This window comes from Sorex araneus, chromosome 5 (genome assembly GCF_027595985.1).
Source record: "Sorex araneus isolate mSorAra2 chromosome 5, mSorAra2.pri, whole genome shotgun sequence".
Lineage (NCBI taxonomy): Eukaryota > Metazoa > Chordata > Mammalia > Eulipotyphla > Soricidae > Sorex > Sorex araneus.
Genome location: NC_073306.1, coordinates 199,070,599 through 199,087,705, shown reverse-complemented (window position 1 = coordinate 199,087,705; position 17,107 = coordinate 199,070,599). Strand labels below are relative to the sequence as shown.

The 17,107-nt window shown below is 43.7% G+C and overlaps 2 protein-coding genes across 2 annotated transcripts in view; one reads left to right on the top strand and one right to left on the bottom strand.

Moving 5' to 3' along the window:
* Positions 1–14,851, bottom strand: part of ART3 (ADP-ribosyltransferase 3 (inactive)) — a 74,063-nt gene extending 59,212 nt beyond the window's left edge. Inside the window, exon 1 of the mRNA XM_055139116.1 lies at positions 14,750–14,851. The gene's annotated coding sequence lies outside the window, so the exon portion shown is untranslated. The remainder of the gene's footprint in view (positions 1–14,749) is intronic.
* On the top strand, positions 4,452–6,199 carry CXCL10 (C-X-C motif chemokine ligand 10). Its single transcript, XM_055139123.1, has 4 exons — positions 4,452–4,544; positions 4,992–5,118; positions 5,328–5,417; positions 5,863–6,199. The coding sequence occupies exons 1-4, from the start codon at positions 4,484–4,486 to the stop codon at positions 5,879–5,881; spliced, it is 297 nt and encodes a 98-aa protein (XP_054995098.1). The 5' UTR covers positions 4,452–4,483; the 3' UTR covers positions 5,882–6,199.
* Positions 14,852–17,107: the final 2,256 nt, after the last annotated feature.

The window sequence follows — 17,107 nt, the reverse complement described above, 5'->3', positions numbered from 1 at the left end:
GAATATAGGAGTGCACAAGGCGTTTCTGTTGTGTGCTTTGGGGACCCCAGGGTATATTCCCAGAAGTGGTGTTTCTGGGTCAAATGGGAGCTCAATTTCTAGTTTTCTGAGGAATGTTCATATTGTTCCCCCAAAGGGCTGGACCAGTCAGCATTCCCACCAGCAATGAAGGAGAGTCCCTTTCTCCCCGTATCCTGGCCAGCACTCTTGTTCTTATGGATGTGTGCTAGTCTGTGTCATGTAATGTTATATCACTGTTTTGATTTGCATACCTGATGAAAGTGATGAAGGGCATTTTTTCATGTGCCTTTTGGCCATTTGAATTTCTTCTTTGAGAAAGTTTCTGTTCATTTTATTGTTCCATTTTCTGATGGGGTTGGATTTTTTTTTTTCTTGTAGCATTCAACCAGTGCCTTGTATATCTTTGATATTAACCCCTTATCAGAAGGGTATTGGGTGAATAAACCTTCTCGTTCCATAGGCTGTCTTTGTATCTTGGTCACTATTTCTTTTGAAATGAAGAAGCTCCTTAGTTTAAAGGAGTCCCATTTGTTTATCTTTGCTTCCACTTGCTTGCTGTGGCATTTTATCTTTAAAGATATCTTTAGGTTCAATATTGTGGAGGGTTTTGCCGGCTTTTCTTCGATGTACTTATGGACTCTGGTCTGATGTTGAGGTCTTTAATCCATGCTGATCTGACTTTTGTGCATGGTATTAAATAGAGGTCTGAGCCTAATTTTTTGCATATAGCTATCCAGTTTTGCCAGCACCACTTCCAACCTCATTTTCTTTCTTTTTAAATTTAAATTTTATCTTTATAAAGTAGTTTACAATATTTTATTACATTTAATATTCAAACACCAATCCCACCACCATATTTCAAATGTTTCCATCCCGAACCCCAACCTCTGCCCCCAAAGCAGACCGAAATAATTTATTTTGTATTGTTTGTTATAAATAATCCTCTAAAAATGATCCAAATAAGGTTTCTCAGAGGAAAGTGTGTGAAGATTGTTGTGTTTCACCCAGGAGGCATTAAGCCCTTCTATAAGAGATTACTAATATGTTGTTAAAGATTGAGCCTTGTGCGCTTTTATATATATATATATATATATATATATATATATATGTATACATATCACTGTATTACTGTCATCCCATTGTTCATCAATTTGCTCGAGTGGGCACCAGTAACATCTCCATTTGTCCTAGCCCTGAGATTTCAGCAGCCTCTCTTTAATCGTCTTTCCCAACGGTGCCACATTGGAGGCTCTTTCAGGGTCAGCGGAATGAGACCATTATTGTTACTGTTTGGGGCATATCGAATACGCCACAGGGAGCTTGCCAGGCTCTGCCATGTGGGCAGGATACTCTCGGTAGTATGCCAGGTTCTCCTAAAGGGAGAACTAGACAATAAGAGGAGCATTGTTTTAGTCTCTGGATCTTGGCCGTTGGTGGGGTTACATGGCAGGGGGCAGTTTGTGGGTGTGACTCCCTCCTACTGGAAAATGGGAGATCTGGGTGTAGGAGGCCCAGTCCTGAAGCAAGCAGGCTTGGAGATCTCAGCCCCGGGTCCCGCATACCTGGGTTCCTCTGCCAGTTCCTTCATGCATGAGGCTCGCTCAAGCGTGTGGAGAGTGGCCTTAAGCATGGCTACGGCTAGGTTCCAGAGGTCTTCAGCTGCTGGGGCTCTGCACGGGGCAGAGAGGGAAACTTAACCCGCCCCCTCCGAGGGGCCCCAGTAAAGACAGCCAGGCTTGGGACAGGAGACATTTATATATATAGATAGATAGATAGATATAGATATATATAAATACATATATGTATATATATTTATATATATGTAAAAATATATTTCCCCCTAAGATTGGTTGCCTTCTACTTTAAACTCCATAAAATGTTCTGCATTACTCTTGGAATATTAGTGGTGTTAAGTATGAGATGTTCGGGAATAGATCCACTCACGGATGAAGCTCGGCCCGAGCATGTGGAGAGACCTTCGTGAATGTGAACACAGCAGGGTTGAGTTCTGGAGGCTTTTGGCTGCTGGGGTGGCTCCGTTGGGGCCTGACCCACCCCCCTTGATGCTCTAAGGCAGAGGCAAGCTTGATCGCTGACACCCAAGACCCTGTTTCCCAGGGCTCAAGCCATCAGCCGCCGGCAAATCAAGGCCAATCAACCTATGTTATTTTTAGAAATGTCAGGTTGCCCTAGCAAAAGCCTGGTTCCCATAGAAGTTGGGACCCTACAGGCCCATAGACCTCTAGTGGTCAAGGGGTCGTGCAGGGAGAAACCCAAAAGTCTACCTACAGTACTATTTCTCCAGTCTCATAATTTTTAGCATTTTTCTAGGCCAAAAACAGCTACAGGAGGGATTCTTCATGTTACTTAAGAAGAAAGCCTCTTTGCTATGTGAAATTCTACTGGATCAGTCTCTGACTCATTTCTTCTCCTTCGATCTTTTAGCTCTACACAGCTAAATCCACTAAATTTCCCTTTTCCAAAAGTTTAGCTATGTCTTGGCCTTGCAACAAACTAAACTGGGATCCAGAACTCATTTTCTGCCTGCTCCAAGTATCAATGACTCACTCATTGTTCTGATGACAGATTTCTGCTCTTAAGGTTTCAAGTCATGTATATGTCCAGTCTGTAGATACAGGCCAAGTTTTATTATGCTGAGTTTGGGCTAATAGAGCTATGCATCCATTCAAGACGCCATCTTATTTTTATTCAGGAATTGAGAATTGACTGTAATACATGAAACTTGTTCACTAACATAAACACCAGAAACCAGACATCCTAATGAGAAATATTTTTCCTGGAATTGTTTTATTGAAGGCTATTTGCTTATTCTGATCATGTTATTATGATCAAAGCATTTCTGGAATTGTTTTAAACTTGCAAGTTCCATATTTGTGACATTTTCAAGAAGATTAAATCTATTACCTTATATATACAATATTTGATCAAAGGGCAGTGCCTGGCTAAATTTTTCAAAGTTTCAAAAGTTTTCCAAAGTTTTCTACAAAAGATGAAAAATTGGGGCTGGAGCGACAGTACAGCAGGTAGGGCATTTGCCTTGCACACGGCTGACCCGGGTTTGATTCCCAGCATCCCGTATGGTCCCCCGAGCAACATCAGGAGTAATTCCTGAGTACATGAGTCAGTAATAACTCCTGTGCAGCATCGCTGGGGGGTGTGACCCCCCAAAAAAAGAGATGAAAAATTGCTATATCTAAGGATATATATTTTTTAATTATCTAGCCTCTAAAAATAAGTACAAAAGTTTCTCACTGTATCACTGTCATCCCGTTGTTCGTCGATTTACTCAAGCGGGCACCAGTAACGTCTCTATTCCTCGCAACCCTGAGATTTCAGCAGCTTCTCCTTACTTGTCTTTCCCAACGACTGAAGGCTCTTTCAGGGTCAGGGGAATGAGACCTATCATTACTGTTTTTTTGCATATTGAATACACCACGGGTAGCTTGCCCATGCGGGCGGGATACTCTTGGTAGCTTGCTGGGCTCTCCGAGAGGTATGATTGTTGCCTACTGTCTGAACTCCATCAAATATGGTGTGGTAATATGGAAATGTCTTATAATGTGTCGTGCGGCCTCTTTGCAGCTGCATGGTTTGGAAGGTGGCCTGGAGCCTGGAAAGTGGCCTGGGGCATGGCGGTAGTTGGATAGTAGAGGTTGACTGCCGGAGCTGGGTCCCTTGGGGTGGGGAGGGTTCTCACCCAACCCCTCTGGAGTGCCCCGAGTGAAAACAGCCTGGCCCGGAATCCCCCAAAAGTTTAAAGTGTTGAAAAATAGCATCTTAGTTGGAAAAATGGAGAAACAGATCTATGTAATCCAACACCATAATCTAACATTTAAGATTATTCTTCATACATGAAATGAAGCTAACAACTTTCCTATCTTCCTATAGGATTAAAATAAGAAAATAAGTGATATTTCTGAAACACAGAAAATAGATAAATGCAAGACACTCCCTATTCATGTCTTATGGCAGCAAATTTAAATGATTAAAATAATAAGGCATATTCATTTTAAAATCTGTATTAGAGCTTTTTACTTGAGAATAAGCTGTTTTTATTTTGCAGGAGGTGAGATATTATTGCCAAAGTTCCATTCTAAAAGTCTACTTCAAAATACATTACAGTTCGATTTTTCAAGAAATAGCCCAAGTTTTGGAAAGTGAAACCTAATTCATATTTATCGAATAAGGGGCAGGAGGAAGGAGGAGGGAAATTCCTTGGTTCGGAAGCCACAGTAAATACAAATACTTTCATTTTGAAATATGTGACTTCCCCAAGAACAGCGGGTTTTGTTGACTCAACTGTAATGCTACCCAATCAGAGATAGAGAAGGAACACACCTTTGCAAATAAATGCTGCATCCTAGCTCCAAGCTTTCTGAGACGCTCCTCAACTGCCTAGATATTCTGAATCTACTACGGAGGAACCTCCAGCAGCAGCACCATGAACCAAAGAACTGTTTTTATTTTATGCCTTATCTTAATGGCTCTGAATGGGCATCAAGGTAAGAAGAATTGATGGGATATTTAATTTTTTAAATAAGAAAAAGAATTGACTATTAATAAGCAAAAATTAATGTGGTCCTAAGTTTCCAGCAAAAGAAGCAATTGAAATAAGAGAGAGAAGAAAGGTGGGAGTGGAAAAGGAAGCAGAAAGAAAGACAGAAAATATGAGATAAAAAGGAGATATAGGATGAGGCAGAGATTTCCTTGATTCATTTAATTAATCACATACACTGTATTCATGGGTATGACATCAAGTTGCGTTTTTAATTGATTAGATAATCAACCTATCAATCAAGGTTATGTTATTATGGCTTTCTCAGATTAAATGGCTAATTTACAGGATACCACAAGTTCTGCTATTACACTACGCAGCTCTGCTACAGTACCCAATCTACATAAATGCCTAAAACTAACCCCCTCACCCTCGCTCTATATTTTCTTCACAGGAGTACCTCTCTCTAAAACTATACGCTGTATGTGTATCAAGACGAGTAATCAAACTGTGAACCCAAGGTCTTTAGAAAAACTTGAAGTGATTCCTGCAAGCCCGTTTTGCCCACGGGTTGAGATAATGTGAGTAAACTCTATTTGATAATCATCTCCATCCCTGCTTGTAGTCATGTAGTAAGTGATCACAAAAGACAATGTTTTACAATGATTCTATGGCTTCTGCAAAGAGAAACATCAGAGTGAATCTTAAAAATCTGACTTAAAAATTGTATAACCCATTGGTTTTATCGGCCCAACACTGTTTAAGTACCTTCACTTTTCTACTTCTGTAGTGCCGTCATGAAACAGAATGGAGAGAAAAGATGCCTGGATCCAAAATCTAAGAACATCAAGAAGTTGTTGAAAGAATTAGGGAAGAGAAGGTAGGTTTACTGTTGCTTTCAGAAGAACTTCTCTTTTTAAAATGTCAATCTTAGGAAGTGAGAAACATTTGCATCATGTTTTCTGGTGAGACCCTTCATTAAGTTATCACTATGCCCTTCCTAGATCCATTTCTTTAAGTAATCAGATGGCATCTGTGTAGTATCAATAGTCAACCTAGTTACTTATCTCAAGTGTAAATTAGTGTCTTAACTCTGAGGCTGAGCTACAACTATTTAAGCAAAGCTGAAAATTTCTCCCACGCTTTTTTGGGCCTTAGGAAAAGCAGTCCCTGTATCACAATAATCGTGTAGCAGCAGAAAAGCTATGCACATTCTTCATGGGAGGAGTTGGAGGATATCTATGAACTTAAGAGTTCCAAGGGGAACCCAGAGCATAGCCAGAGTTGAGAGTCTCACACTTTACAATACTTTTATCTTCTCACAGGTCTAAAAGAACTCATTGAATGCAGAGAGAAGCACATATCGCTGCTCCAACAAGATGAACCAGAAAGAGGCTGCCTCTAACATTATTTGCCTAGATACAATATACAGCAAATGCTAACTGTCCCTGGGTCATAGTTCTCCTAAAACATGACCAACCATAGTTACCCATTAGCTGCTACCACTGCTGCAGAGAGGCAAATGGTAATTACCTGAGCTGCTCAGTGGTAATTCACTAGTAATTTAACCAATAATGGTATATAAATAATTCCAAATGTTTCTTGTATATATATATGTGTCAGAAAATGTATATACAAATGTGTATTTTTTAATAACAGCTGTAAAAGAAATCTTAGGTGTATGTTTCTAATGTTTGTTTGTTTTGTATTTATGAACTACACATGAACAAGCAATGGAAGAAATTTTTTAATCTTTGTGTTTTGTAAGACAAATAAGCTGGGTTTCTAAAATGTGCCCCCTAAAAAATATTAAGATAGCTGTTGAGAAAACAAAATAAAGTACTTATAAAAGAATATGAAGTGTCTAGTGGATCATTTGATGAAGCAATTATTTTACATAAAAAGATTAATGAATGCAGAGCCTTGGGATGAGCAGAGGGCAAATAAGTTCCAGAATACTCCTTCCAGTTGTGATCTCCAGAAAGGAGACATAAATTCTCACAAGACTGAATCTTCATGTAACAGAGCTTTGGCCTGCGTTTCAGACTCATCGTCAACTTTCTATCTTTCTATGAAATATCTCTACCTGTATATCCCTGAGGAGATTTCAACCTTTTATTTTCTTTTTGGGTCATACCCGGCAATGCTCAGGGGTTGCCCCGGGCTCTGCACTCAGGAATTACTCCTGGTGGTGCTTGGGGGACCATATGGAATGCCGGGGATCGAACCCAGGTTGGCAGTGTGCAAGGCAAATGCCCTACCCACTGTCCTATCGCCCCCGTTTAAATTTATATATATGTATAGTTTATATGTTTATATAAACAAACTATAGCTTTGGGGCCACACCTGACAATGTTCAAGGATTACTCCTGGCTCTGAACTCAGGAATCACTCCTGGCAGTGCTCAGGGACCAGGTGGGACACAAAGGGTCAAACCCAGGTCGACCCTGTGCAAAGGCCTTACCCACTGTACTACCTCTCCAGCCCCAAACTCCAAAATACCTTAATTTAATTCCCCCTCCCTTAGATTTATTTGTTATACTCTATAGTAGGGCATTTGCCTTGCATGCAGCCAACCCGGGTTCGATTCCTTCATCCCTCTCGGAGAGCAGGCAAGCTACTGAGAGAATCCTGCCCACACGGCAGAGCCTGGCAAGCTCCCCATGGCATATTCGATATGCCAAAAACAGTAACAACAAGTCTCACAATGGAGACGTTACTGGTGCCTGCTCAAGCAAATGGATGAACAACAGGATGACAACGCTACAGTGCTATTCTATTCTATGTTCTAGGTTCACTAATCACTGTCATCCTGGTGCTCATCGATTTGCTCGAGCGGGCACCAATAATGTCTCCATTGTGAGACTTGTTACTGTTTTTGGCATATCGAATACGCCTCGGGTAGCTTGCCGGGCTCTCCAAGAGGGGCGGAGGAATTGAACCCGGTTCAGCCGCGCGCAAGGCCAACGCCCTATCCGCTGCGCTATCACACTAGCCAATGTTCTAGGTTAACAGAAACACTGTTCACTTCTTCCCAAACCAGAAATCTGGCAGTAATTCTATTTTCCTTCTTCCTCACCTCCCATATTCAAATAGACACGAAGATATTTGCAGTGCATTTAGTTAACAAATTATTAGTTTCTAGACTAAGGTATCTAAAAAAGTAAAGGATACTACCTGTGTAACAACCCAGAGAGGCAACAGTAGCCTTGGATGCAATTGCAGCCTACTTTATTTGCTTAAAGAGGTGCATTTCCTGGGGCAGGGGTGGGGAAAGCAGAAAGGAAGACTAACTGAATTTGTGAAGTTTTTTTCTGAAAACAGATGGGAGGCCAAAAAAGTCTGGAAACCTCTGATCTAGAATAATATACATATGTGTGTATGTATATATATGTATACATATATATGCATTTATATGTGAATATACATATGTATTCCATGAATAAAAAAGAAAAATGTAGACATGTAGCATAGAGAAGTAATTGAAAACTAGGAAGCAGGAGCCATGAAGAAAGCTCAGAGTTCCACAGCACATGCTCTGCACCTCAAGGTCTAGATTCGATCTCTGGTACTAAATGGTTGCCTGAGCACCAACAAGAGTGAACCCAAAGTACCAAGCCAGGAGGAGCCCTCGGGGACTCCTACATGTATCCCCACCAATGGGAAACAGAAGTCAATAGGAATTTCAAAGAACTAAGTACAGTTCTTTAACATAAAAGATAACTTCAACCTTAGTAGCACTGCAGCACTGAAGCACTGTTGTCCCGTTGTTTATCAATTTGCTTGAGCGGGCACCAGTAAAGTCTCCATTGTGAGACTTTTTGTTACTGTTTTTGGCATACCAAATACGCCATGGGGAGCTTGCCAGGCTCTGCCGTGTGGGCGAGATACTCTTGGTAGCTTGCCAGTTCTCCGAGAGGGATAGAGGAATCGAACCCAGGTCAGCTGCGTGCAAGGCAAACACCCTACCCGCTGTGCTACCACTCCAGTCCAACCTCATTAGTAATCAAAGAAATTTACATTTACATCATTCTAAGATATCAGTTCATATACCAGACTGGTAAACTTCTTAAAGTTGGTTAACGCCAGGTGAGCAGTGAGGAATATCCTCCACTTGAGTGAAAACGAAAAGCTGTATGGACTTTGGAAACCATTTTGCATTTGTTAATGATGGCTTCACATTTACATAATTTCAACACCACACCCATCACCGGTACATTCACCTACCTCTCCCAATGCCCCCCTCCTTTTCAGGTGCCCCCTCCCCCCACAAACTCAGTTGTTCGAATTAATTCTGTTATGCTCCCTTTGGCCTTTTTTTTGCTACCTTTCTGTGTATCTTTTTAATTACACATTAGATCTCTCCCTCATATGAGAGAGATCATTCTATATCTGACCCTTTCCTTCTCACTGACTTCATTCAACATGATATGCCTTAGTTTCCCCATGATGTGGCAAATTATGATTTTGTTCCTTCTTAGAGCTGCATAGTATTCCATTGTGTATATAAATACCTCAACTCTTGATCCATTTATACATAGCTGAACATTTGGGGTGCTTCCATATCTTGGCTATTGTACTAAATACAGAATAAAGCAGCAACAGCAAACTTCCAGAAAATGCTGCTAATATAAAATTATTAGCAGGACTTAATTAATCAGTGGTTATGGGAGTTTGGGAAAGGAAGGATTAGAGAAGGATGATCTAAAAGTACAGAAATAAGGTAAGTATTAGGAACACAATGTCAAACATGAAGACTGAAGCTACAATGCTGTATGATATGCAGAAATATTGCCTAAAGAATGAATCTTAACAATTTTCATTATAAGGTGATTTTTTTTCCTTTTTCCTTTCCTCCTTTATTTTATTTTTGTTGTATCTATTTGGATAGATAGTAGCTATTGTGTAATCATTTAACAACAAAACTATATCAAACCATCATTGTGTCTTGAAGTTACACAGTAATATATGTCAATTATTTCTCAGTAAAAGTGAACTAAAAAAAGTCAAAACAAAAAAGTTGATTGAAATACTATATATAGATAATAATTGTTAATTCTTTATTACCCAAGTTTTCTACTAACATTTTTAATAAAAAATTAAGCAGGTGGGAACTAATTTCTAAAGACATTAGGGGCTGGAGCAATAGCACAGTGGGTAGGACATTTGCCTTGCACACGGCCGACCCCGGTTCGATTCCCAGCATCCCATATGGTCCCCTGAGCACCGCCAGGAGTAATTCCTGAGTGCAGAGCCAGGAGTAACCCCTGTGCATCGCCAGGTGTGACCCAAAAAGCAAAAATAAATAAATAAATAAATAAAAGACATTAGTGATAAGGATTAATTTCAAAATGCTAGGATTTATGTTCTTAATAATCTACATAAATAAATCAAAAACAAGATAGAACGATAGAGTCATATACATAACTAAATTTCTTTCTCCACGTGAGGTTAAAACTTAATGACTCATGTTGAAAATAATTATATTATTAGTGGATATATTTCAGGTCACCAGCTAATAAACATTGCACTACATTAGTTTTCCTGCTAACCCTCTTGCTTGCACCATTTATTTTCCACACAACAGTCAAATTGACACTTTTAAAACATAAATGAGACTGTGATTCTTCCCTCTCTTATCTTTGCAATGATATCTCCTCACACTTTAAATGAAGTCCAAAACCTTCATTTATCTGGCAGAATTTAGATAACTCTCCCACCTCATTCTTACCATTCTTCTCCTTTGCATTTATACTCTTACCACACTAACAGCTTTCTGCTTTCTCAAGCAAGTAAACATTCCTATTACTGCATTCAGAACCTTTTTAGAGAAGAATTTATCTAATTTTCTACTTAAAACTGCACCATCTCTATCCTTATCTCTTCACCCTCTTATAACTTTGATTACAGACTACATCACTAGCTGTAAATCTATTTGCTTATTCTCTATACCAACAAAGTCTGATTATCACAGGAACTTTACCTGTCCTTTTTACCATAGTATCCTTGGTACCTAAATGTAGTAATAATAAATTTTTATATTATAAATAATGACTTGTTCACTGAATGAATGAGCTACTGACTTTACCACAACTAGAATATTTTGTAAAACGGTGTTCCATCCAAGTACAGAATAACTTACCAAAGACCTTAGTTCTTAAATATTACAAAATACACCTGGTAATAAAGAGGACTTTACTATTTTTGTTGGGTCACCAGAAAAGCACAGAAAGTTGGGGCTGGAGCAATAGCACAGCGGGTATGGCGTTTGCCTTGCACACGGCCAACCCGGGTTCGATTCCCAGCATCCCATATGGTCCCCTGAGCACCGCTAGGGGTGATTCCTGAGCAGAACTAGGAGTGACCCCTGTGCATTGCCAGGTGTGACCCAAAACGAAAAAAAAAAAAAAGAAAAAGAAAGAAAGCATGAGGACCTTCTCTAATTCAATATTTACATTGCCAGGGTGTTATAAGACTATAATATTCCCTAAATGGTTAGAAAACAAAAGTTTTACTAGTAATTATATGACTTAAAAAAAATTTTTTTTTTTTTTGCTTTTTGGGTCACACCCGACGATGCGCAGGGGTTGCTCCTGACTCTGCACTCAGGAATTACACCTGGCGGTGCTCAGGGAACCATATGGGATGCTGGGAATTGAACCTGGGTTGGCCAACTGCAAGGCAAATGCCCAACCCCCTGTGCTATTGCTCCAGCCCCTTGCTTTTTTTTCTTTTAAAAAATAAAATTTCTTTTAAATATAAATGTAATGCTCTAATAGCAATAGCAATTAGAAGAAGAAATTTTTATTTCCAGGATTTCATTCTTAGAGATAACTCTTTTAAAAAAAATAATAATGGGATTTCTTTTTATTTGTGAATGATAAATATGTTGTTTCCAAGTTACTGCAACATTTTCCCAGATATTAGGATCTATTTAGATCCAGAATAGCATAGCAATTTCACTTCCAAGGCAAGGGAAGAAGAAAAGTTCCCTCAGTTAACTTTAGAATAGGAGCAGGAGAGAAAAGAAAAAGTAATTTTAAAAATTTAACATCAATTTGAGTCCAAAGATAGCTGAGAAGCTTTTCCATTGCCAAGTTTTCCAAAGTAGATTTTTATCTCGAGGTTTGTAGTTTTTGTGGCTCAATGACTTCTCTAAAATGATAAGCAAAATATACCTATTTACAAATATACCTGTATCCATAACTTTCATCATATTTTCAGTTTGACAGCTTTCACATAATTAAAATATATGAATCTCCTCTAATTCATCAGGCTCTGAAGAGACCATATCAGTTTGCAGAGCGCACACTTCAAGCCACAGAACACAATCCTTGTCTGATATTCTTACACACAGTACCAGAAATACACAGCAACATAGGGAAACTATTTAAGAAACCTTGAAGCTTTAAAGGAGATATTATTAGTTCTACTCCAATTTCAAGGCTTATATTTCAATGCTTGCTCCTGGCTCTGTTCTCAGAGATCACCCCTGGAAGTGCAATCAGTTGTGGGATGGATCTAACTGAGCTTGGCACGTGCAAAGCAAGTGCTTTATCTCTGTATCTCTTTAACTCGCCAGACCCATGGCTGGAATGCCATTTTAATAGGGCATAAGCAATCACACAACAGAAACAGCTAAGAGGAGGGGATGTGTACAGTGGATAAACATGGGTCACTCGTTACTGCAAAGGAGTTGCCAGGGTTGTCATCCTGAAAGTGGAAGTTGCTACTGGACTCTTGAAAACTATAAATAAAAGAGCTGTAACACTGAAGACAGTGGTGTGGTCCGCGTGCTATTTTTATTCCCCATCCCCATCTCTACCCGACCCAAGGCACCATCCCCAGAAGTCATCTGCATTGTAATGTATTTGGCAACTTCAAAGAACTTGGACTGGCATATGCAAGGCAAGTAGGTGCAAAGCAAGTGTATCATCGACTGAGCAGACTGCAGCAAACATCAGAACAACTGCCTAAGTTGAACAGAAAAAAAAGTTCCTCTCCGGAGGCCGAACTGGTTTTCGTTTATCTGGTGACCATCAAATTTCCAGGGCCAGGTCCCTAATCCCATGTCATACCTGGACATGAGAAAAACCAAGACCTTCCTAAAGTTCAGCATATCTTCTGGAAAGAGCTACAGGATTGATGATTTCCTTGTTTTTACACCCTTACTTTATATCTGTCTCTTGATCCACATCTAGTAATTCAATATCTTAAAGGACCCAAGCATACACTCTTGAGGATGTCATTTATGCCATTCAGGGGACAAAACCTACATATTAGTCCAAGACAGTTCAGGTATTAACCACAAGGTTATAACACTCCCTTCAGTCTATGAATCTAGGCTGAAGGGTTGTATTCACAGGGAGGCTGCTCTTTGCAGACAAAGTGGCACTCACTAAATAGAAAACAGAACATGAATTTTAAACTCAGTAACTGTCATTAAGGTCGATTCTGTTTCCCCATCAGCTTCCATTAGTCCATCCCAAAAAGTGTATCCTCTGTTAGAAATACCAACAAAGGAACTAGAGAGATAGGACGGCAGGTAAGGCGCTTGCCTCACACATAGCAACTGAGGTTCCGACTTCAGCACCACCTATCCAGTCTCCCAAGCATTTCCAAGAGTGATACTTGGGCAGGAGGAAGCTCTGAGGACCTCCAAGTGTGGCCCCCAAACAAAAAATTCCATATTTTTACATATCTCTAGTATTTGACACTAAATGGGTCATATTATATTACTACCAATAATAAAGGGTTTTAAGGACATGAGTTTTTCCCTTTGTCAAGTCCCATAATCAATTTTTACGTATTTTTTTCTATTTTAAACATTAAAATATCTCCCCTTTTCATAATCAAATTTCTTCAACTTAGCAGCTTTCTCAAGATTACAAGTCATCGGACTATAAGCTGACTTGCCAAGCCGAAGAGAAACAGTCACGGAGCAAAAATGTGGTGTTACTGCCAGCACGCGGCCACAGCTGTCCTTGAGAGGATGTCCCGACCTTCCCTCTGAGGACAGCGGAGTCAGAGAGCTCATCTTCCCATTTTACAGGCGAAATACAAAGCCGGTGGCAAGACTTTAAGGAGGACCGTCTTGCATCACCTTGTCCCCCGCGATGCAGACAAGCTATGACACCTCTCCTCTCACATCTGCTCCCAGACCGGTCCCCAAACTGTGGTGGCTTTGAAAGAAGGAAAAAAGGAGAGACACGGGGACAAGAAAACTCAGAACGCTGCGCGGGGAATTCTCGGGCTTTCGAGAAAGGCGCCGTTTTCAAGGCAACGTCCTATACCAATGGGCGGGGGAGGGAAAGTGCTGAAGAGGAGACAAAGTCCGCCCCGGGGGAACTGAAAGCAGCCCCCGGGTGTCCTGAGCTTCCTCCCTCGCGGGGGCGGGAGCGTCTGAGCCTCGCGAAGGCGGCGGCCAGATGTGTGAACCTTGAACCCTGGTCTGCCCGCGGGGCGTTACATCACCCTCGGCGGCTCCCCGGAGACACGGGCCGGGAATTTTTCCAGGCCACCGGCCCCGGGCACGCCGTGCGGATTGCGACAGGCCCTCCCTTGGCGCGGCTCCCCGGGGCCGCAGGTCGCCTCAGCGCCTTTCTCTTTCTCCTAAACGCCCCGTCTGGCCAGAAACGCCCGGCCGGCCGGGGAGGCGTCTCTGCTCTGGCCTTTGGCCCATCCGGGGCACGTTTCCTCTGGGCGTTTGCTGCCAAGTTCCAACGGGAGGCGCGGGGGCGGGGGCGGGGGAGGGGAGGTGAGGGGGGGGGACACGGGGCTTCCCCCTCGTCAGCCCCGACGGGCGGGCGCCGGGCCGCGGCCTACGCGGCCCAACGTGCTCCTCCGAGGCGCTTCAGGTGGTGCTTCAGGTGGCGCCGTCGACGGGGCGTCCCGGGCGACACCGGAAACGGGCCACAAGAGAGGGGCCCTCAGCGACCGTGGGTCCAACGGCCACTGTCCCCGCCGTCGCCCCGCCCCGCCCCCCACCCCGACCCCGTACCCAGTCGAAGGACCGTCCCAAGCGTCGCCGTGCGGCCTCCACCCCGGCCACCCGCCCCTGACGCCCGAGTTCTCCCAGGAGTCACCGTTGTGGGGACAACTAAGAAAGAGGGAAATAAAAAACGGCTTAGGCGCTCCGAGTCCCCCAGGCAGCGCGGTCCCCCGGGTCCCCGGCTGCCCAGAGAGAGTCCCCGGACGGGGCGGCCCCGCTACCTTTCCCCTCGACGCGGCTCCGGCGGGACGGGCGCAGACGGCAGGTTCACGCAGCAGCTCCGCGAGCAGCAGTGGCAGCAGCCTCCCCCCGCCGCTGAAGGTTCTGGAAGGCGCTGGCCAGACATGCGCAGTGCACGCCGGCTGCAGCGGGCCCCCTGGGAGCTCCCTGGTGTGCGTCCCGCGAAGCCCAGGCCGGGAGCTGGCCCGGAACCATCGGAGTGGCTGGGACCGTGCCCGACCCCCCAACCCGGGCCAGGGCCTCCACCGGCCTCCACCTGCTGCAGGGGGGAAGCAAATATTAATAGACCATGGTCGCGCGTGTCCGCTGGCTGAAGACAGGTGTGCAGTACCGTGAAACCTCATGCTAGGGGGACACCCGGCCGAGTTTGAGCATCAGGGAAGGTAGATGACCAGGCAGCCGGGACAGGCGGTGGTGGCACGGCGTTCCTTGCAGGCTGGGAGAGAGAGAGCATGAGTGCCAAGGGGCGGAGTGCTGTCCCTTTGAGAAGCTGAAGGACGGTGATGGGGCACAGTTGGCAAGAAGAGCATGGAAAGAGGGCAAAGGCAGAGTGTCTGGCCTTGGCGGCTGCTGCTGCTGCTGCTCCTCCTCCTCCCGCCTGCTCCTCCTTTTCCTTTCTCCTTTTTTAATTTTCAGGTGGAGGGTGCTGGAATGGCAGTAGTAGGGGCCACGTCCTGCAGTGCTCAGGGCTTACTCCTGGCTCTGCTCTCAGGGATCACTCCTGGTAGGTCTCTAGGGACCATAGGTGATGCCTGGGATCAAACCGGTGTCAGCTGGGTGCAAGGCAAGAGCCTCACCCGATGCACTCTCTCTCTGTCCTGGGTCTTGGTTTTTATCCCAAGAACTTGTCGTCCTCCTCTCTGTGCTGTAATAGTTACAAACCTGGTGTCGCTCTGCAAATGACAATGCATTGGGTCATTAATTTTAAGGAAATTTGGTGAGGTCAGTAACAGTTTTCTCAGATGCAGAATCTCGGGTTTACAGAACTTAAGTATTTTCCCTCACAATCAGTAGGAGAGTCAGAACCTAAAACAGCGCCAACCTATTTGTGGCCATAGTCCTTACAAAACCCAATGGGCTGGGGGTATGATGCCGCCAACAGGTCAACCTGTGCCTACAGGGTGAGTGCATCAGCAGTGTGATGGTGACTTCAGGCTTCCTGACACCTGAAAATTGCCACTGTGCTTTGGCCGGACCCCAACAACTTGGGACCAAGTTTACCAAGAAATTAAACAGCCAAAAGTTAGGTATGTGGGAGCCATGACCACAAACCACCTCCAGCTCAGCTATACACGCTCATTTATTGGCCTTATTTCAGAGACCCATAGATAAATCTCGAAAGAGATCAAAAGCTGCAGTTAAGCAGTTAAGCTCAGACCCGAACATGGCTGAGCAGACTGGGATAAATTGGAGGGGTCAGGTTGGCCTGTGCCTGCCCAAGCAGAGCCCCCCACAGTTGCTTGCTTCCACAGTCCAAAATCGCAGTCATATCCCCTGACTCCACCGTCTCAGGATAGACCTCACCAAGATATAATCTGCTGAAAATTCGGGTATGCGGGTTTTGTGACGAAAATCTCTAGGCTTTCACAGAGTTGGGGTGGGCTACCTCCCCCCACTTCTCAATACACATGGAAGCACTGGCAATCACCCCCATGAACCAACTCCAGCGCCACTCTGTAAACTCTATTACTGGCCTTGCTTCAGAGACCCATAAATAAATCTCGAGAGAGATCAAAAGCCATAGACACACCAGCGAGTCCCAGAAGACACCACAGTGCCAGAGATCTCTCCGGGCCCCATACCAAGCCAATTTCACCAGGGCACCCCAGATGGAGCAGGTGCAATCTCCCCACCTACTCCAGATGGAATCCTGGCGAACAAGAGCTTCCACAAGCAAAGTCCAGATATGCGGGGTCCAGGACAAAATCTCCATGCCACATGGTGACAGAAGTGCTGGACTGTCCCTCCCTGGCTCCCTACCCACTCGTCAGCCTGGCTGTCATGCCCACAATGTGCCTCCGGGCGCCATCTTAGCGCACCATCAGCCCTGGTCCAGAGATGCTCAATTGAATCCCAAAATGGATTAGTGCCCTAGAGAAGTGTCTCTGGAACCCAACCATCTACAATCTAGGATTCCAGAAGCACACGGCTGCGGCACCCATGATATTCAAAATGAGCAAGGGACAATAAATGATCTAGCATTTGCCCCTGACAGGCAGGCTTGAATGGTGGTGGGAAAATTCAAGCAAAACATAATGCCCAAAAGTAGAGAGAGATTATTGGGGAAATTGTCTGCCATGGATGCAGGGTGAGGACTGGGATGGGGAGGGGGGAACACA